Genomic DNA, 21,678 nt, shown 5'->3' with positions numbered 1-21,678 from the left:
ATGTCATCTTGCTTAAGGCGTTACTCTGTTCGTCATGAACTCAATACACTAGATGCATGCTGGATAGTGGTCGATGTGTGGAGTAATAGTAGTAGATGCAGAAAGTATCGGCTTACTTGTCTCGGACGTGATGCCTATATGTATGATCATTGCCTTAGATATCGTCATGACTTTGCGTCGTTCTATCAATTGCTCGACAGTAATTTGTTCACCCACCGTAATATTTGTTATTTTGAGAGAAGCCTCTAGTGAACACTGTGGCCCTCGGGTCTACTCCACATCATATTTTCAGCCTTACACTTTTACTTCGTTGCACTTTCCGCCTTAAGATCTCACTTGGCAATCAAGCTTGAAGGGATTGACAACCCCTTTATAGCGTTGGGTGCAAGCTCATTTGTGTTTGCGCAGGTACTCTAGACACTTGGCTTGATTCTCCTACTGGATTGATACCTTGGTTCTCAACTGAGGGAAATACTTACTGCCCCTGTGTTGCATCACCCTTTCCTCTTCAAGGGAAAAACCAACGCAAGCTCAAGAGGCCGCCGGGGATTTCTGGCGCCATAGCATGCACCTCTCAAAAGTTTGTTTTACAATATTTATGATTTCAAAATCTCTAAAATCTCTAGCACATGAGTTTCCCTACTTCCCTCTGCGAAGGGCTAATCTTTTACTTTTAGGTTGAGTCACTAAACCTACTTCTTTCTATCCTATAAAAGAGCAGACACCTTATGTTGACAAAGATGCATGCATTTATATTGTTTCATTGAGAATTGCCATATCACAACTTTGTTGACATTATCATTAAGATGATTAAGTTGTTTGTTAATCCTAGGTAAAGCAAACATGTTCCTTTGTGTTAGCATTTTCAATTCTTGACTAATAACATGTTCTTTCAAAAAGCTTCAATTGATCTCACCAAAATATAAGAGGAAGAGCAAAAGTTAAAATTTATTAGTTGTTCTTTGACCAAGGACATGTTTGCCATGGTTTGATGAGTTCCCTTGGCCCTACTTTTGATTGTAATTGATATTACTCTTTCATATGGGCCTTATGAGTTGAGATTGTTGTTGAGGATGGTTGAGTTTACTAGAGAAATTATGACGCTTCTTGTGTGTATTCTTATTTATCGACACTTCACTCTCTAAAATTGTGGACAGGTTTATCGAGCTCAGTGTTCGCTTGGGGACAAGCGAGGTCTAAGCTTGGGGGAGTTGATACGTCCAAAATGCATCACTATTTTGTATCATAATTTGTCTCTATTCATTGATATATTTCACATTATGATGTTGTTCTTATAGTGTTTTGGCTTATTTTACTCCAAAGAAGTTTCCGAACGAATCACGAAGACAGGCCGATGAAGGGCCGGAGGGGGGCCACCAGGCACCCACGCGACCTGGTGGCGCGGGTCACCCCTAGGCCGCGCCCAGAGGCCGCCTGGGTGGTGGGTCCCGCCTCCGGTGCTCTCCTTTGGCCTATATGACCCTCGTGACCTAAAAGTTACGGGGACAGAAGTTTTTCCGGAGTTCCGCCACCGCTCTGGGGCGGAAACCTACAGAGAATAAAAGACCTTTCCGGTGGGCAGATTCCACCGGGGAGAACTCCTCCCGGAAGGGGAGATCGTCCTCGTCGTCATCCCCGTCGTCACGGGCATCATCGAGATCATCATCACCATCACTCTCAACACCAGCACCATCTCCATCTTCACCCATCTCACTTTACCATCACAATCGGAGTTGTACCTTGCATTATTCATCCCCTTTACTCTACTGGTGTTGATTACTCTTTTATGGTGAATGCTATTGAGTATTGTTGGAGAATTATTGTTAGGACCAGATTGTTCATCATATTTTCATCACCTCTGATCATGATCTCTATTATGTCTTGTGAGTAGTTCCTTTACTTCTTGAGGACATGGAAGAAGTCTAGTTGCTAGTAGTCATATGATGTTGAAGTAATATGTGTTGATTGATATTTAAGTTATGGTGTTATTCTTCTAGTGGTGTTATGTGAACGTCGACTACATAACACTTCGCCTTTTTAAGGACCTAGGGGAATTCATCGTGTATAAAGAATGCTTATGGTGGGTTGCCGGAGTGACAGAAACCTGAACCCCAGTTTGCATGCTTTTGCACAAGGGAGTGTTGGATCCTAAAACTTATTGCTATGGTTAGGCTTTGCCTTAATTTCTCTCTTGTATTTGCGGATGCTTGCAAGAAGTTTAACCACAAGAGTGTACTTGTCTTAGCCTAGATGGTGCACTAGTTAAGATCCACCCACATAACACTTATCAATACAAAACATAGTACTAGACGGAATATGGTGAAAGCACTTGACTATCTCTCCCGTGTGTCCTCAGGAACGCCTTAGTCTTTATAAGTTTGGTCCCTCGGCTTATCCTTTGTGCTCAAAAGGATTGGGCCACCTGCTGCACCTCGGCGCCATCTACTTTCCTTGCATTTATTTCCTTGTTGCTTATACTAGAAAACCCATAAAAAGTTACCTTTCAGTATTTGCAGTTATTCCTTGCTCAAGATCGCTTGTCAGTACCTTCTGCTTCTCGTTGGGTTCGACACTCTTATTTTTGATTTATCTTCTGCTTCCCTTCAAAGTTATTTGCAAGGATGAGATCTGATAGAGATAGATCCCCTACACTTATGGGTCATCACGTTCCACATCAAAAATTCTGTTTTTATCATTTACCTACTTGAGGATGAGCAAGAATTAAGCTTGGGGATGCTTGATATGTATCCAACGTATCTATAATTTTTTATTGTTCCATGCTATTATATTGTCTGTTTTGAATATTTTATATGCATTAATATGTTGCTTTATATTATTTTTGGGACTAATCTATTAATCAAGAGCCTAGTGCCAGTTTCTGTTTTGTCCATGTTTTTGAGTATTGCGGATAAGGATTATTAAACGGAGTCCAAACGGAATAAAATCTCCGGAATGATTTTTCTTGGACTAGAAGAAACCCAGAAGACTTGGAATAGGGGACAGGACACCTGACACGAGGCCACAAGCCTGCAGGACGCACCCTAGGGGGGCTGGCTTGTGGGTCCCGTGCAAGTCTCCTAACCCTATACTTCGGCCTATAAATTCCCAAATATTCCCCATCGCTAAAGAGAGCCACGAAAATACTTTTCCGTCGCCGAGAGCCTCTGTTCCCATGAGATCCAATCTGGGAGCCTTTTCCGGTAATTTGCCGAGAGGGAATTGATCACGGAGGACATCTACATCAACTCCATTGCCCCTCCGATGATGCGTGAGTAGTTTACCAGAGACATACGGGTCCATAGCTAGTAGCTAGATGGCTTCTTCTCTCTCTTTGATCTTCAATACCATGTTCTTCATGATCTTCATGGAGATCTATTTGATGTAATACTCTTTTGTGGTGTGTTTGTCGAGATCCGATGAATTGTGAGTTTATGTTGAGGTTATCTATGAATATTATTTGAATCTCTTGTGAATTCTTATATGCATGATTTCATATCTTATCAAGTCTCTTTGAGTTATTGGTTTGGTTTGGCCAACTACATTGGTAATTCTTGTAATGGGAGAAGTGCTTATTTTGGGTTCAATCTTGCGGTGTCCTCACCCAGTTATATAGTAGTGGTAGCGAGGCAAGTATTGTATTGTTGACAATGAGGATAAAATGATGGGGTTTTCATCATATTGCTTGAGTTTATCCCTCTACATCATGTCATCTTACTTAATACGTTACTCTGTTCTTCATAAACTTAATACTCTAGATGCAGGAAGGAGTCGGTCGATGTGTGGAGTAATAGTAGTAGATTTAGAATTGTTTCGGTCTACTTGGCACGGACGTGATGTCTATATGCATAGTCATTGCCTTGGATATCTTCATAATTATTCGATTTTCTATCAACTGCTCGACAGTAATTTGTTCACCCACCATATTATTTTCCTTTATGAGAGAAGCCTCTAGTGAAACCTATGGCCCCCGGATCTATTTTCCATAATATAATTTTGGATCTATAAATAAAAAATACCAAAAATATCTTGCTGTAATTTATTTACTTTTGTTTTCGCAATCTTTTATATCTATCTCTACCAGATCTCATTCTTGCAAATAACTCTGAAGGGATTGACAACCCCTTTTTAGCGTTGGGTGCAAGTGTTTGATTGTTTGTGTAGGTACTACGATTGGGGCCTTGCTTGTTCCTCCTACTAGATTGATACCTTGGTTCTCAACAAACTGAGGGAAATACTTATCTGCTTTGCTGCATCGCCCTTTCCTCTTCAAGGGAAAACCAACGCAAACTAAAGAAGTAGCAACCATGGAGAGGGGGCATGAGAGCTGCCGCGCTTCTACGTATAGATCAAGGGCTTGGAGGACATATCCATGCTTATCATCCTACCTAAGTTCAAGGCGGTGATAAAGTAGTGGTTGGTGTTGAAGCCTCCTCGTGTCGCCAAGCTCTTGGCGAAGAAGTGATGCAAATTCTTGGTCGAGGTCTAGACGTGCCAGGACCATATGGTCCTTAGAAGGGGCTAACGATAGTTTTGTCGTCGTCATAAGATCGTCCCCGGCGATCTCCTAGTCTAGCGGATCTCCGACCTTGGCCTCAAGGTGTAGAACTACAAGGAGACCAACTTAATCATGTGCAAGGTCCTCTACAACATGCATAATTTCAAGAGAAACATTAGTGTTGCCCTCTAGATCACGAGTCGGTATGAAGTAGTTAGTATGAACTTGTTAGTGGTGATGGCCTGAACTTCTGCTGCGAAACCGTCAATAATTTTCCCATGGATGAACACACTGGTGTCACGCAGGGGCATGAGATGCCCCAAATGTGTTAAAACTTATCCCCTATTAGTATGCAGTCTATATGTTGTTTCCCTCTTGTTTATTTGTTGTTTATCTCTCATGTGATGTTAATTAAGTAGTGTTGTATGTTATGCCTACTCTTGTGCTGCAAATGTGGTGGGCTGCATGGACTCAACCAAAGAACTATGGTTTGCATTTGTTCGCCCCTGAAGCACATATGCGGGCAACCAAACAACACACCATAAAATAGCCATTGATGTAATTCGGGTAATCAACCGACGTGTAGTAGTTTTTGGGCTGTTTTTTTGTCAACCAGGTCCAACTGCGTCAAGCATGCAATGCACACAAATCCGATATGACAACCAAACATGTCACAAACGCTCTCTTCGTAGACTCACCCCCTTGATCGGTCCAGCTATTTTTCTTCTACTACTTATACATGTTCATTTCCTCTCAAAATGTTTGCTAATTATGAAATTGTTGTTGTCTTAAAAGCAAGAATTTGAATTGTTTGTGGATTAGAAAATAAAAATTTCCACGCATATTTAAAATATTCCAAAATTTCAAACTATATTAAAATATGTTCATGATTTTTTTTTAAATGTGAATACTTGTGACCATATGAAAATATTTTTTAAAATTTCAAACTATATTAAAATATTTTTTAAAATTTATTAAAATGCACCCGTCATGGTACACATCGAATAGGATTTACTTGTGACCAATACTTTCCCAAATAACACTCTAAAAGCATCTCTACCAGACCCGTATAATCGTCGGAACTGTAAAATTCCGGCGACTATACGTGTTTGGGCATTTTTTTATGCCAGACCAGGTACTGCAAACGCGGCCCGGCCCGTAAAACTTTTGCGATAGCCCGTAAACGTGACGGCTCGAATGCTATATATGCGGGTTCGGCTGCTCGATGCGGGTCGAAACCCTATCTCTCCGCCGCCGCGAAAAGCCCCCCACCTCACCCCCGACGCCTCAGATCCGTCGTCGCGCGCCTTCATTCCGCCACCTAGCCGCTCCATTCTACCGCCCTTGATGGCCAACTCCGGCGGTCATAGGAACGACGACCCCGAGAGGGCTCGTCGCGTCAGATCTGACGTCGCCCAGAAGCGCGCCGCCCGTCGGTACACGCAATGGGGCATGACGCCGCCGCCGTCGCTCCTCCATTGCGAGACAGATGAGTACGACTGCGGGCGCGGCCGCCTCTTCTCCGGCAGTTCCTGTGAGGCGTCGAGCTCGCGCTCCTCTCTCCCCCTGGTGAAGAGGGAGAGAGAGGAGCTCCTGCCGGTGAAGATGGAGCTGGAGGCCGAGGTGGTGCCGCAGCGACCTGTCGGGGGCGTTGTTGGACCGGAGGATTTCCTCCCCCCCGGCGGAGGCGGATAGCCTTTTGCCCGTGCTGCTGGCCCGGAGTGCGCGGGAGGCGGAAGAGGACCAGCAGCGCCGTCGGAGGGAAGAGGAGATCGACACCGTGCTCTACGAACAGGGTGTCGCGTCGGCGCTCGCCTTGGCCACAAAGGAATGGCACCGCGAAGCCACTACACACGGGAGCATCTACGTCAAGCTCTCCTCCGATGAGGACGACAAGGACGGCAACTGAGCAATGAAGAACATCTACTACCGCACGAGCTCGACTCCGATGAACTCAATTTTGCGAAGTGCGGTAGGATAGTTGCTCCGGTAAGCTCCGGTGAGCTAGCTTACATGTATGATCGTCTACTATGTAAAATAAACTCTGAATGAAGTGTGTTCCGAATTTCGTCCTGAATGTTTTTTATCAAATTATGCAGTTTGATTATATGGGTCTATTCTGCAGCGCAATATTTTACCGTGCAAAATCCAATTTCAACGGACTGTAGCAAATATGTCAGAATGTGCTAAAGATGCTCTAAAGCAAGAATGATGCCCACACCAACTCCGTGCACTTCTCACGCCCTTCCCACGGAAATAGTCCAAGTCTTCGTTGTAATTACGAAAAGATGGCACCCCTTAATAAACCAAACTCCGTTCATGAATTCCCTCCCCACTTTCACTCGTTCGCTCCATTTGACTCGAGAGCCTCACGTCTACCCATCGTACTCATAAGTCATGGCGTTGACTGTGATGTGACGATGTTGGTGTAATATACATAATGCATGTGAGGCGATAAATTATGGACAGTTGTGGAAGGAGTTTCTACTATTTGGGGAAATACGTTTGGAGAAAATCCATAGTGCTAAGTATCTGCAGCAGCTAATTAATTAAGTGTATTAATGACTCTTTTTTTAAATTGACTTGGCTGAAATACTACATTAATGACTATTTTCATATCTAATTAATGTTTGGCTAACTAACTACATTAAATACTATTTTCAAATTGATGAAATGCTTGGTTTCCAAATTGTTTTGGCATTATGTGAATCAACGACGTACTCCACCAACTTCTATTTAATATAGTATAGATACTTGCGAAGACGTTATATGATGATGAATTGTTAATCTATGATCAGATTATACATGTTGCTTTGAATAAACTATAGATGTATATTGCTCTCTATTTCATCAGTCTTGGCGAAATAGGAAGCAGATAAACTATAGAGGCCGTAAAATTTGAAAAAAGGAAATGGTCAGATCACTGCCACCATGTAATCTGAAACAACAAATGGTTAACTGTTGCAGCTACGACCAACAATGCTATCCAGACCTGGAAGATACACGATTTATACATGAATTGATTCAAACTTGATCCATTTAGAAAGGCTATAAAATAAAAGTAACATTCAATATTTGTGCAACACGGCTAGTGCATTTGTGATGCTTACAATGCTAGGAGGTCCGGCATCAATATAGGTGAACCCTCTGTTTGGAACCCTACATAAATACTTGGTGAAAATGTATCAAATTATCGAATTTCTTTTAACCAAATGAAATACTATCAATACCCATAAATGGAAGAAACAAAGAAAAACTCACCAAGCACAGGACTGGATAAATCACTAAAGCAGTAGGAGTATATCACAAAGTTCACTAGGCACTAGAACAATGATAATGCCATAACATTTCTGGCTCCCGGATAGAGTAACCATGCTGAACGTTGAAAAATAAGCAATAACGAAGATCAACACTTTTCAACTGGCATGACTCCACTTCACAAAAAGATCCGCAAACCACATCTATATGTACTAGTATCAAGTAGTATTAACTAGAAGACAGGCGCAATGACATAGAACCATCCTTCAAAATGAGGGACAAGTTGAGATTAACACGGATGGCGGCTGGGTAACTCATGTGATCTAGTGCTTCTTGTTTTTCAAAGCACCCTTCGGGATCTTCGACAGGACCTTCTCTTCAAAGATGGCATAATACTTCTTCAACTCGATCATGGCCTTCTCACCAAAAGCATCAACCTTGTCATCATACTTCTCATACAGAACTGGGACAGTGTACAGCACCACAAAGACTGCACTCGCAAAAATGATACATGTCCATTAATAACTTGCATTGGTATTCAGTGAACAGTGATGAAAACAAGCTTCCAGCACCAGTGATCATTACCTATATATGACAATGTCAAAAAGTTGCAGCAGCTCCCAAGAACAGAAAGAACCCAGAGCCCTCCAATCACCTGGGAATACAAAGAACATTCACATGTTCATGAGCAGGATCAAGAAAGCACCAGCCATTAATCATTGCGAAATTGAAGAGGTAAACAACATACAATGAGGAATTTCTTCAGATCACGACCATGACCAATCTCTCTCAAGGTAAACAGGCCCCGGTTGATCTCATGCCGCAGTGATAGGGCAATGTTTACAGTCAAGTCCTCCGGAATTTTCACCTCAGGAATGTTCGGGGGAGACCTAAAACATCATCATAAATACAAAGGAATATGAGAAGTGCTAAACAATCAGCAAATTCAAATGGCTAGTAAAGGACGGTGTGTGCAGGCATCACAATCAACAGCAGCTGGTCTAGCACTAGCATAAGTTCAATCGATTTTTTCCATCTAGATAGAAGTGAGGAGAAGCTCACTTGTGAATGAAAATGCAGACATTGGACCAGAGGAACAGGGTGGCCAGGGAGAGGATGAGGCAGTGGCCCACTAAGGTGAGCAGATGGTACTCCATGACCTCGAACAGCAGCCAGATGGCCGTAGCGCCAGCGAGCACCCCTCCGGAGATCTTCTTGTTCCTCCATAGAACAAGATCAGCAGCTGCAAGCAGAATGGAATAAATTTATAAAGCATTCACATCAGGCCAAAAACCCCGAATAAACATTTAGGCGATTAAGCATTCCAGATCTGTTCCACTGCCCCCAGATCGTCAGCAGCATATTAGGGGTTTAGAGTGACGACAAACTGTGCCGCCGCCGTTTAACCATGGCCATACTCGAATTAAGCACGCAAACCTTCAGTTTAATGCGTAAGAACTAACTCTAAACCCTCCAAGCAAGCTTTAGAACAGGCTGATGCGCTGTGAAATCACATAACCGGGGGGGTCCTATCGCTTCTTCCCATCCTAAAGCTACAGCTAGTTATGACTCCGTACCAAGCAATGAAGTAGCAACAGTTCGACAAGCGAGACGAAACGCGATCAGATCGAACCGGATCTAAGCACCAAACCATAATCAATTTCCGAATCTGGAACACGGAGCTCGTGGGGGGGCTTACGCTTGCCGCCGCCGAGGACGGCGTGGACGGGCTGCTCGCGGCCGAAGAGGCGGTAGATCTTGGCCTTGACGCCCGCCGCCGACCCCTTCTTGTCGTCGTCCGAGTCCGACGACGACGACGACGAGGAGCCCCCGCCGCCGTGGAACTTGTCGGAGATCTTGTCCATCATGGACTCCGCCACCGGCTCCTCCTCCTTGTGCTCCGCCATGCTCCCCTCTCTTCTCCTCCCACGCTTTTCTCGGTTAGTTTTCCTCTCCTTTCCTTTCCTTTCTTTTTCCCCTTTGCTGCGCGGTCACGCAAAGACCTCCGGGTGCGCGTAGCCTGGCGGCGACGCTTTATACGGCGCGCGACGCGATCGGGGCCGTCCGTCCGGGCGGCGCGCGGACGGCCAGGATGCGGGCAGGGGCGGTTTGGTTTGAAACTGGTAGGATTCGTCCACGCCGTACGCGACGCGCCCCAGCGCTCGACTTGGGTCCAGCTCTACCCTCTGGCTTAATGGCGAGTTAAGGCCGGGGCCCAGGTGGCAGCGGGACGAAGGGTGCGTGTGCGGGTGGACGGGAGAGGGGGTTAAGTTTGAAGACGCGGACGGGTAGGCGTCGTCATCGCAGGCACGTCGTTGCGGGACCCACGAGGGAGAAGGGCCGGTGGAGATCGCGAGGATGCGTTGGGCGGAACTGTGACACGTGGTGCGAGGCCGACATCCGTCGGCGCCCACGGTGGTCTTGTCGTCTCGGGAGAAGCTTCTTGGGCAACGACTTGGACGAGCACATAACTTGGTGGCTAAGCATTTTTCGTCCAGCAAAGGCTGATTCATGGACAGTACTGTTCATGGAGAATATTTTTTTGGACCGTCTATACGGTCAGGTACCTGAAACAATTTTCAGCGTCAATCCGTTTTTTCGGGTCCAACGGCAACGATCGGGCTTGCCACGTGTTCTTCTTCTTCCTTCCCCGTGCTTGACGGTTCCTCCTCCTCCGTGTGACCTAGCTCTAACCGACTGTCTGTGTCTTTCATAGCTAGTAAGCGTTGTGACGCACGTTCTTGCCGCACCACCCCTCGCTCGACTCCCCCCCCCCCCTTCCGTGTTGTCTATCGCCATCGACCATCCCTTTAGTCCATTCGATCTCCAACAACTCTGGTGACGACAACCGCATCCTCGCATCTGTGTAGTCAAGTGTCGGACTCGCTCCTGTTGGCTTTTGCCCGTTAACGGTTCAACCTCATCGGGGTCAGGGCTCCTCATTGTCGCTCCCCGTGTTGTCCCCGTCTTTGGCCTATCGTGAAAGCAGAACACACTAATGCGTCGAAATTTTCAGGTACTTGATGTTTGGCAAATGTGTTCTCTAATCCTTAGGATCTCCACTCATTAAAAGAACAGAGTTGTCCGATTAATTAACAGAAAACTCCCCAAAAAGTGACTCCGACTTTATTGCGGACGACGAACCAATAACTCTGAGACCAAACGAAGCACGAAAATCTTGCTCGCATATGTCAAATAAACAACTACAACATGTCAATGACCAGGAAAATCGGACTTCGCAACATGAGGAGCACACCTAGCATCATTACAGCCCTAGCCGCCCATCACGCGACATCGTTGACACTGTGTCACCCGACATCGCTGCAACTCTGATTTCACACTTAGGAATAAGTCAGATTGTAGGCGGTGAAGGCAAGCTATCACCCTACCCATCTTTCTACGACCATCATCGCCACACAAGTAGCAATATCAGTACCCCGCCATTGGTCGAGCGCGTGCGATCACGATGTCATGCATGTCCAGCACCAAGGAATCACAAGAAAGGTCGAGATCTTAAAGACGATGCCCCAGAGAGAGAAAACGACGTCACTATTCGATCCTCCAGCAAAATCTTTGTTTTCTCTCGAAGAGCTCGCCACCCACAAGGAGGATAATGACTCCCATGGGCGTTGCCGTTGGCTTTGGCTCGAAGCATCATTACCACCATTCCACACCATCAGCCAATGCCAACAAGCACCGCTACTATCCGCACACATACCCAACACACATGCGACACCATAAGGGTGTCAGAGACTCCGACCACGTCATAACCACGTCGACGCCCATCCATCGCAAACATGGCATGTAAAGGAGTCAATGCCTGGAGTAACGACGCCATGGTGTGTCTCCTGAACAGGAGGGCGCCATCCCCCAAAAATCCATTGGACGGGGATGGTGAAACAAAGTCAGGGCACCACTGTGAGTTATCGAGGCCTAACCGTCCGGGGGGCGCCACATAGAGATGGTCGAGCCTCCCTTCGTCCTCGACATGCATGGAACACGAGAAAAACGCCCACCACGTCGTCCGCCCACATGGGCTTTGCTGGCGGTGTCATCAGACGCCGATTCAAGAGTTCGAGGGATGTGGTGGCTAGGGTTCTCCCGAGCCGCTCCTCGTGCCACGCGGACGCGTGGGGGGGGGTAGTTTTAGTACACTACAGTTTCATATGATGGGACTAAGCTTCCTGATTCATGGATTAACCTTTATAGAAGTGTAAACTTAATAATTTGTCAAAATAACTAACTAACTCATATATGGAAGTACTTCGGTTATACTACATGGGAGTATGTTGTTTCTTCAAAATGATGTTTTGACCATCTTTGCCTACTAGTGTGTTGTTCAAATCGATGCTTCTCATTTCAAAGCATTTAGTTATAGTTGTGATTTGTACTCCATTGATATGCTAATGGAATCATTGGTCAGAGTTTAATCAAGATACAGTTCTTATTACATTGAAGTGTGTGGTTTCCTTATAATCATGATAATATTGTCAATCAAACCTCACTACAATATGACAGTTATTTTTCCATTCATTCATATCTAAACATCTACTCTCTCCGTTCCTAAATATAAGACATTTTAGAAATTTCATTATAGACTACATACAAAACAAAATTAATGAATATGCACTTTAAAATATGTGTATATACATCCGTATGCAGTTCATAATAAATCTTTTAAAACTTATATTTATGAACGAAGGGAGTAGAAGGGAGAATTTGAGTGTGACGTTAGCCACTTTGCCATAAACTAATGAGTTGCAAATGAGGCCAATAATAACACCTTCGTATGGAAACACCATACGAACATAGTATAATGTCAGCATTTTTTTTCCTGAACCGGGCAGCTTCATTGATCAATATAAGTAATATCCAAAAACATTTTTTAGACACCAGTGCAGTAAGGCCAGAGGCTAGGCTGCTAGGGAGCGCGGGGGAGGCGAGCAAGACACACCTGCGCTGACGTGTGTTGCGCTGGGAGCGACTCATGTAGCGAGCAAAGGTGTGTGCAAGGCTTTGTTTAGAAATATTTGCTCTTCATTTCCCATATTTTTAGGGTTTTAGAATTTTTATATTTTCTCCTTTCGTTTTTTTCCTACTATTTAGATCTTTTAATTTTTTAATTTACTACATTTTAAAATATATGGATAGTAAAATGTGCATGTATATGTGGTACCATGAACGATGCACACAATAACATAGAAATTACAAACAAGCACAAAAGAATAAATGCAAAAGGTACACACAACTATATATGATAAGTACACACATGGTAGTATGCGAAATACACATGCACTAACATGAGAAAATCACATACTAACACCGGAGCGCACACTAGTGCAAAAAGTGTACACTAACACGGAAGCACACACACGATAAACATGAAATCTATACTAATGCAAAAAGAGGACTCACCAACATGAGAAGTACACTTATGCGTCAAACAACATCACCGTGACTTATTAACAGGAAGTCCAATTTCCGATATATCTATGTGACACAATGATTTTTTTGGTTATTTTAAACGCTTCTTTTATGTAGCATAAAATCTACGCAAAACCCTAAAATAAATCTACACAAATTACGGAAAAATCTGATGCTAAGTCAAGTTTCTTCATAACCACCCGCAAAAAGAAAAGTTTCTTAATGGCTAATAAATTTTTATTTTTTTAGAACTACCTTTCTTAGTACTGTATATTTTAAAGAAACATTTTATAGTAATATAAATTGGTTTGGGAAAAGCTTTAGTATGGCAGAAAACTCCAACGCGTCCTTCGCCTCCCCTGAATGACGCGTGTCCCTTGTGGGATCCATCAATTTCTCTCTCCCTAACCTTATCTCTTCATGATCTTTCCCGTCTAATTGTTTTCTTCCCTATATTTTGCAAGCACATGGGCTATCGATGAGTGTCGTGTCTCACACTGAAAAATATTTCTTCAACTGATCCACTCTTGCAAAAATTTCTACAACACGTTTTCTGTTGCATAAGATGAATATTTTTTTTGTACAACTAGACATCTATTGTAAAAAAATGCAACATGACCTCTGTTGCAAAAAAATAAAAATTCTAACACGATCACTGTTGCAAAATGGTGAAGGAGAATTTTCTTTTTTTACAACAAGACATCAGTTGCAAAAAAAAAATCACAACACCACTCTTGTTGCCGAGGGCCTTGTGCAACACTATTATTGTTATAAAGGATGGTTGCTCACGTAAATAGATCAGACGATCATTAACGTGTGCATCCAATGGCTGGACAGACAGCAAATCTTTTCTTATTATCCACCGTCCGACACTTAGTGCTCCCCATCTAGTTCTTGGCCTAATTGATATTTTACATGTGGGCCTTAATTTTAAAGATGGGCGACGCCATGCCTTAATGGGCCAGTGCTCGTTCATTGTGGATTTTCGAGCTGGAGAAGGGGCGTGATTATGTCTTGCCTTCAGCAGGGAAGTGATGACACGACCTAAATATGAAGGAGGACTAGGGTTTAGAGATGTGGAACTGTTCAATCTAGCCCTCCTTGCAAGACAAGCTTGGCGCATGCTTAAATCTTCGGAGTCCTTAAGTGCCAGAATCCTAAAGGCACGCTACTTCCCTTCAACTTCGATTTTGGATGCTGAGCTTGGAAACAACCCATCACAGATATGGCGTGCAATCATCGAAGGTAAAGAAGTTATCAAAATAGGCCCGATGAAGCGGATTGGAGACGGCAACACTACAGAGATTTGGAACCAAAACTGGCTCCCTAAGGAAGCCTCCATGAGACCGACCGCATGCCTTATGCCTCACCGTCCGACACTAGTAGCAGAACTCATCGATCCAACTTCAGCAAGATGGCGGCAGGAACTGATCAATTCAACTTTCTTACCGTTAGATGCTAACGTGATTCTCAACATACCACTTAGCACGAGACAATATGATGATTTTTGGGCCTGGTCGCAAGAGAAGAAGGGAGAGTTCACTGTAAAGTCATGTTGTCGCATGCTCATCACGACCAAACTACGACGGGAGACCTGGCTCGAGGGACGCGGCGGCCCTGCAGACAGCACCAGAGAGAAGAGATGCTGGGACACTCTGTGGAGAATTCAGGTTCCGTCAAAGATCAAGGTGTTTCTATGGCGACTTGCACAAACTTCTCTGCCCACAGCGGATGTTCGTCATCATCGGCATACAGTGTCCTCCCCATCCTGTGCGATATGTGGAGCAGAGGACTCTTGGCTCCACTCCCTTCTTACCTGCACAATGGCGCGGTGTGTCTGGGTGCTTCACGACCAAGAGCTAGTTGAGCATATGCTAGCTACAACGGAACCAGACACACGGTCGTGGCTCTTCAGTATGATAGTGTCGGTTTCAGCGGAGGAGTTGGTCAAGATCACGGTCACACTATGGGCTATTTGGTTCGCGAGACGGAGATTGATCCATGAAGGAGAACACCAAAGTCCTTTGGCAACACACTCCTTTGTCAACAAATTCATAGCTGAATTGGAAGTGACCAAGGCAAAAACATCTATATCACATGCAAGACCGATGCAATCTACTGTTTAAAGATGCATTCCGCCACCTGCGGGATGGACAAAGGTGAATGTCGATGGCGCAGTATGCAAAAATCCCCCCATATGCGCTGTTAGCGCAGCATGCCGGGATGATCAAGGCCTCTACCTGGGTTCATCAGCTGTTGTTTTCCATGGATTAACGGACCCTCATATCCTGGAAACATTAGCTTGTCATGAAGCACAGTCTTTGGGAAGGGATCTCTTACTGCTGAAGGTAGCAGTAGCGTATGATTGCCTAAATGTGGTAAAAGAAATCAACTCGGGATCTTGTGGTGTCACAGCCCCTATCATCAAGGAAATCAAGGACGGGACGAATGACTTTCAAGACATATCTTTTGCTCATGAAAGTAGATTATCCAATATGGAAGCTCATCACTTAGCTTTGTGTGGCTCCTCCAACCTTTTGATACTATTTTTATTCCTATAACTCGTATTAGTGATCAATAAAGCAGTGTTTTACACCTTAAAAAAAGCAGGGACCTGGCGCTTCACGCGCCACTAGGGAACGGGCGCGTGCAGCGCCCAAGGGTCGGCTTATATAAAATGCGCTGGTTATTAGAAAAGCGCAAAAAGTTCACATAATTTTCAAAAAGTTTAGATTTGCAAAAACAAAATCAATGATTATGAAAAAAAGTTGACCTATTTTTTAAAATATGTTCATGAATTTTCAAAAAGTTCAAAAAATTCGAAAAATATCATCAATTTTGATAAAAAGTTCACGGACTTTGAGAAAATTTCATGAATTTTAAATTATGTTCATCGTTTTTTAAATAAGTTCACCGATTTTACAAAAAAAATCATCATTTTTATAAAAAAATTCACGGGCTAAAATAGTTCACGGACTAAAAAAATTCATGAAGAATTTTAGATGGGCCAGTCCATTACAGAGCGCTGCAGGCGCCGGTTGCGTGTAACTGGCGCCTGTGGTGCTAAATAGGTTTGCCCCTTCAGCGAGTCTGGCTTCGGACTCGCTCAAGGGCGAGTGAGCTCGATCGGCCCATGAGCGCGGAAGGCCACAACCTATTTTTCTTGCTTTTTTTTACGTTTTCTGTTTTATTTTTTACTTTTGCTTGTATTTTAAAATATTTTCTCTCTCTATATATATATGTATATATACACACACACGTAAACACTATTGAAAAACATTTGAAAAAATGTTGAACAAATATTGAATAAATTGAAGAAAAATATCCAACAAGTATTTGAAAAAATGTACATCATGTATATAAATTTTTTGAACAAATGTTTGAAAAAATATTGAGCAAGTATTTTAAAAATATTGAACAAGTAAAAATGTGTTGATAATGTATATAAAAATTTAGAATGAAAAAAAAGAAAGGAAATTTTGAACAAGTATTTTTAGGAAAATATTGATCATGTACATAAAAGAAAGGAAATTTTGAGCAAGTATTTTTAGGAGAAGACGGCTCCGGTCGCCTCTAGTAGGTCGCCATCGTACTACTAACTACTCCCTCCGTTCCTAAATATAAGTCTTTCTGTAGATTTCACTAATAGACTACGTACGGATGTATATAGACATACTTTAGAGTATAGATTCATTCATTTTGTTCCGTATGTAGACTCCTAATGAAATCTCTTAAAAGAATTATATTTAAGAACGGAGGGGGTAACAAGTAACCCCAGACGGGCAGAGTGGTTAGTCGCGCCGGTGATACACTGGTGCGCTCCCTTTATTCCTGGTTTTTTCAACCTCCGCACACTAAAATGGGCCGCCCCACACTGTTTTTTCGATGCAGACATCCCTACAGAATCTCTTAATGCAATAAATAGTCGCTGCGCTCGAGAGGGTTGTTTTCGCATAAAGAGCAAATTGTTGCTCCACAGAAGCTCCTTCTGCGAGTAGAACGATACGAAAAGACACTAGTACAAGACCATGCTTCTGACGCATGTTTCTCTACATTACTGTTTCAAAAGAGTACTGGAGCGAGTCATCACTTTACAAAAAGGGAGATCTGGCACCTGAATCATGCTTCCCCTAGCAACAGAGAGAAAGAGCCTCCCAAGAGAAACTGATTCGAAATAAGCAACAGAGAACAATGAAACTACACAAACTTAAGCCGAAGCTAAGGTGGGCTATGAAACTACATGAACTTCACCAAGTAGAAGAAGTGAGGGACAATACGAAAATAGAAGGAAGAAGTAAGGGAGCGGAATTAAGAAACCAGATTACTCACAAGTAAAAGAAAGAAGGCTTCAAGTAGCCTCTGCACGCAGGAAATCTTCACCGGAGAAGAGCGGAGAGTGGTCGGACAACCACAGCAAGTGAACATAGTGAGCCGGAAACTGATAACGACTCGGTAGTAAAGCCGAGGGGAAGCTAGGAATATGCTGCTGGGATGTGCGGATGCTCAGCGGATAGATCGGAGACGGCTTTGATGCTCTGAATATGCTTTCGTAAGTAGTTTCAAAGATTGATTACCGTACGATTGCTAAAATAACAGCGAAGTCGTTGTAGTATAGTGGTAAGTATTCCCGCCTGTCACGCGGGTGACCCGGGTTCGATCCCCGGCAACGGCGTCTTTTTTGCAAAAGTTTTTTCCATTTCTGACGCTTCGGGTCTTCCTTTTCCTTTCCAAGCACGGAATGGCTCATATGACTCTTTTGATAAGTGCTGCTAGTATATACTCTACTTATTTACTCCCTTTGTCTCAAAATAAATGTTTTAAATTTAATATTTATACTCCCTTTGTCTCAAAATAAATGTTTTAAAATTTAATATTTATACTCCCTCTGTCTCAAAATAACGGCGTCTTTTTTGCAAAAGTTTTTTCCATTTCTGACGCTTCGGGTCTTCCTTTTCCTTTCCAAGCACGGAATGGCTCATATGACTCTTTTGATAAGTGCTGCTAGTATATACTCTACTTATTTACTCCCTTTGTCTCAAAATAAATGTTTTAAATTTAATATTTATACTCCCTTTGTCTCAAAATAAATGTTTTAAAATTTAATATTTATACTCCCTCTGTCTCAAAATAAATGTTTTAAATTTAATATTTATACTTCCTCTGTCTCAAAATAAATGTTTTAAATTTAATATAATTTTATACTTTTTCCGTTTCAAAATAAATGTCTTAAATTTTATATAACTTTATACTTGTTTTAATATAAAGTTAAGACATTAATATAAACGACGTCTTTTTTACAAATTGTTTTTCATTTCTGACGTTTCGGGACTTCCTTTTCCTTTCCAAGCACGGAATGGCTCATATGACTCTTTTGATAAGTGCTACTAGTATATACTGTACTTATTTACTCCCTCTGTCTTAAAATAAATGTTTCAAACTTAATACAATTTTATACTTTCTCCGTTTCAAAATAAATGTCTTAAGTTTAGTATATAACTTTGTACTAGCTTTAATATAAAGTAAAGGCATTAATATAAACGGCGTCTTTTTTACAAAAGTTTTTTTTTCATTTCTGACGTTTCGGGTCTTCTTTTCCTTTTCAAGCACGGAATGGCTCATATGACTCTTTTGATAAGTGCTACTACTATATACTGTACTTATTTACTCCCTCTGTCTCAAAATAAATGTTTCAAACTTGATATAATTTTATAATTTTTCTGTTTCAAAATAAGTGTCTTAAGTTTAGTATAACTTTATACTAGCTCTAATATAAAGTTAAAACATTAATATAAATTTAAGACAGTTATTTCGGAACGGAGGGAGTATTACGCAACATCGTTTTTGATGCTTCGGGTCTTCCTTTTCCCTTCCAACCACGCAATGGATCATATGACTATTTTGATAAGTGCTAGTATATACTCCCTCCGTCCCTAAATATAAGACCTTTTAGATATTGCATTATGAGATATATACGGATGTACATAGACATATTTAAAAATGTAGATTCACTCATTTTGCTCCGTTTGTAGTCTCCTAGTGTAATCTTTAAAAGGTCTTATATTTTGAAAAGGAGGAAGTACTTACTATGCAATACCGTTTCCTTAGTAGACAATTCGGTGAAAAGTTGTGTCTCAATCTAGAGTTCATATATAGAAAAAAGGAAAATGTTTTAATGAACAGACTATCAGTATGACCATCTTAACTGCAAAATTTTAACAATGGATTTTCTATTTTACCCCGTTGTTATATATTTGTGGCACATATTACCCATTTAGTGGATCTTCTGTTTAAATATTAATTTTTGGGGACATTTAACACGGTTTAGTTTTTCAGTTTGCTTGTTTATGTTAAATGGGTTGGACATGTTGCATCAATGATTTTTAAAAATATGTGTAAAGAACACAGTGCATAATTGGCAATTATGCGCAAATCAACATATGCTTGGATGGTTACGTGGCCAGTGATATTCCGTGCCCATCAGATTTGAGACCTTCCAACGATGTGCGTCCACTCGGAGGAGACGTTCCTGTCGACTACGAAGGCGTTTGTGACGACTTCGTCAATCTCAACATGATATGCAGTCTTAGTCTCTCAAAGGTGTTCATGAATAGAGTGTGCGTGCGTGCGTTCATATGGATGAGTGTATGCTCATTTATGTAAGCAACTTCGATTCTACTTTATTCACAATAAAAAAAATGAACGATCATGCCAAGACTTCTCTTCTCCATCTCTTTCATTTTCCGTCCTCATCCACATATTTTTGAACCCCAAACATCACCTCACACCTTGCTTAATAGATAAGCATAAAAAACGGGAATTCAAAGCTTCTTAAAGGGGTATTCCAGACGAATTTTCATCCAACGGGATAATTAATATCATAAATGCATATCTAGAAAGTAAAATGTGGAATTCACTCAAATATTAAAGTTCATACACTCTTACACGCACGCCCACACATACACCATCATTATAATTAAGTTTGAAAGTGTAAATAATTCTAATTATAATAGCTTAATGAAAGGTAATTGGTTTGATGAACATACTCAAACATTATTTATATATAGTAAATATTTGCAAAAGGTCGAATGCAACATATCAGATAAAACTAACCAAAAGAATAAGAAATTACAAACAAGTTTCTCAACAAACCAACACCGTCTTTCGTTTGCATTTATCGGGTGCAATAAGAGCAATGCTCGTTGTTGTCTTCGGGCCTCCTCTTGGCGGAGCAATCTTGTTGAAACTCAAGAGCTTTAGGGCATCTACACGGGAGACCGGCAAACCTTCCGTATATGTCCGATCGAACACTTTTGTTCACTTTTACCATCCAATGGGGACCTGCATATGTATATTTAGGAGTCTGGACTTACAGATTCCAGCGAAGTGGAGACGGAAGTGTGGATATACACTTGACAAACCACATGCATGCCCCTCTCTTCTCTCCCTCCTCTCATCCGCACATGCATGGTCCCCTCTTCTTTCTCTCCTCCCAACCGGACACTAAACCATAAATATCCCCACCATATGCATCAGCCCTACCTACTTTTTCTCCTCCCAGTCAGATACTTTGTAATTAGAGCGTTGGATGGCTTCCTCCCATATCATGTCCAAGGACCACATCCGGACAGAAAAACGTACATATACCAAAGGAATTTGCCGATCAACGTTTGATATGCCCTTAAGAACCAACATCATGGAAGTCGTCAACGTACACCATAAGACACCAGCAACCAGGATGTGGAGATGTCGCTCTCCTAGAGAATTTGACGACCCACAAACGGATACAAGACCATGTTAAAGGTGTGTACGAACCGCTTCACAGGGGTGTAGGCCACGACAATCGTCTTCCCTCGCCCAAAAACCAACCGTCGATCTGGTCTTGCGGAGGTGGAGGCTATACTTTTGTTCTCGCTGAAGCATTTAGATCTTGAGCACACGACTGCCCGGTGAGCTTGTTGCCAAACATGGGAAAGACATGTCATGGGAAATGGGATCCATCGTGACCTACAGACTAGGTTAGAATAGTCTAGCCCAGTTTGTTATAGTTTGGTTGAAATATATCCGATTTATACGAAATCATATGGTTTGTATGATTTATCAGTGGTGCAATGAGAACAATGCTCGTTGTCATCTCCATGCCTCGTCTCAGCGGAGTAATCTTGTTGAAACCCAAGATCTTTAAGAAGCAACATCAGGGAAGTCATCTATGCACACCAGAAGACACATACGACCAGGATTTGGTCAAGTCGCTCTCCTAGAGAAGTTGATGGCCCGTAGACAGATACAAAACCATGTTGAAGGTGCGCCCGAACTACTTCGCGGGGGTGTAGGCCACAACAACCATCTTCCCTCACCCAAGAGCCAACCGTTGATCTGGTCTCACAGAGACGGAGGTTATTCTTTAGTTCTAGCTGAAGCATTTAGCTCTTGAACTCACAATTGTCCAGTGAGCTTGTTGCCAGACATGGGGAATACATGTCATGGGAAACGGGATCCGCCGC

At 42.5% G+C, this 21,678-nt stretch overlaps 1 protein-coding gene and 1 non-coding gene across 2 annotated transcripts; one reads left to right on the top strand and one right to left on the bottom strand.

The window, feature by feature from the left end:
* Positions 1–7,752: 7,752 nt before the first annotated feature.
* LOC123444349 (reticulon-like protein B1) lies at positions 7,753–9,762 on the bottom strand. The gene is made up of 5 exons (XM_045121037.1): positions 9,453–9,762; positions 8,816–8,996; positions 8,502–8,643; positions 8,339–8,408; positions 7,753–8,243 (listed from the first exon to the last, which is right to left on the bottom strand). The coding sequence occupies exons 1-5, from the start codon at positions 9,658–9,660 to the stop codon at positions 8,077–8,079; spliced, it is 768 nt and encodes a 255-aa protein (XP_044976972.1). The 5' UTR covers positions 9,661–9,762; the 3' UTR covers positions 7,753–8,076.
* An 8,015-nt stretch (positions 9,763–17,777) lies between these two features.
* Positions 17,778–17,849, top strand: TRNAD-GUC. Its single transcript has one exon. It is a non-coding gene; the product is annotated as a tRNA-Asp (tRNA).
* The last annotated feature ends 3,829 nt before the right edge of the window (positions 17,850–21,678 follow it).

This window comes from Hordeum vulgare, chromosome 3H (genome assembly GCF_904849725.1).
Source record: "Hordeum vulgare subsp. vulgare chromosome 3H, MorexV3_pseudomolecules_assembly, whole genome shotgun sequence".
NCBI lineage: Eukaryota > Viridiplantae > Streptophyta > Magnoliopsida > Poales > Poaceae > Hordeum > Hordeum vulgare.
This window is presented reverse-complemented; position numbering and strand designations above follow the sequence as displayed.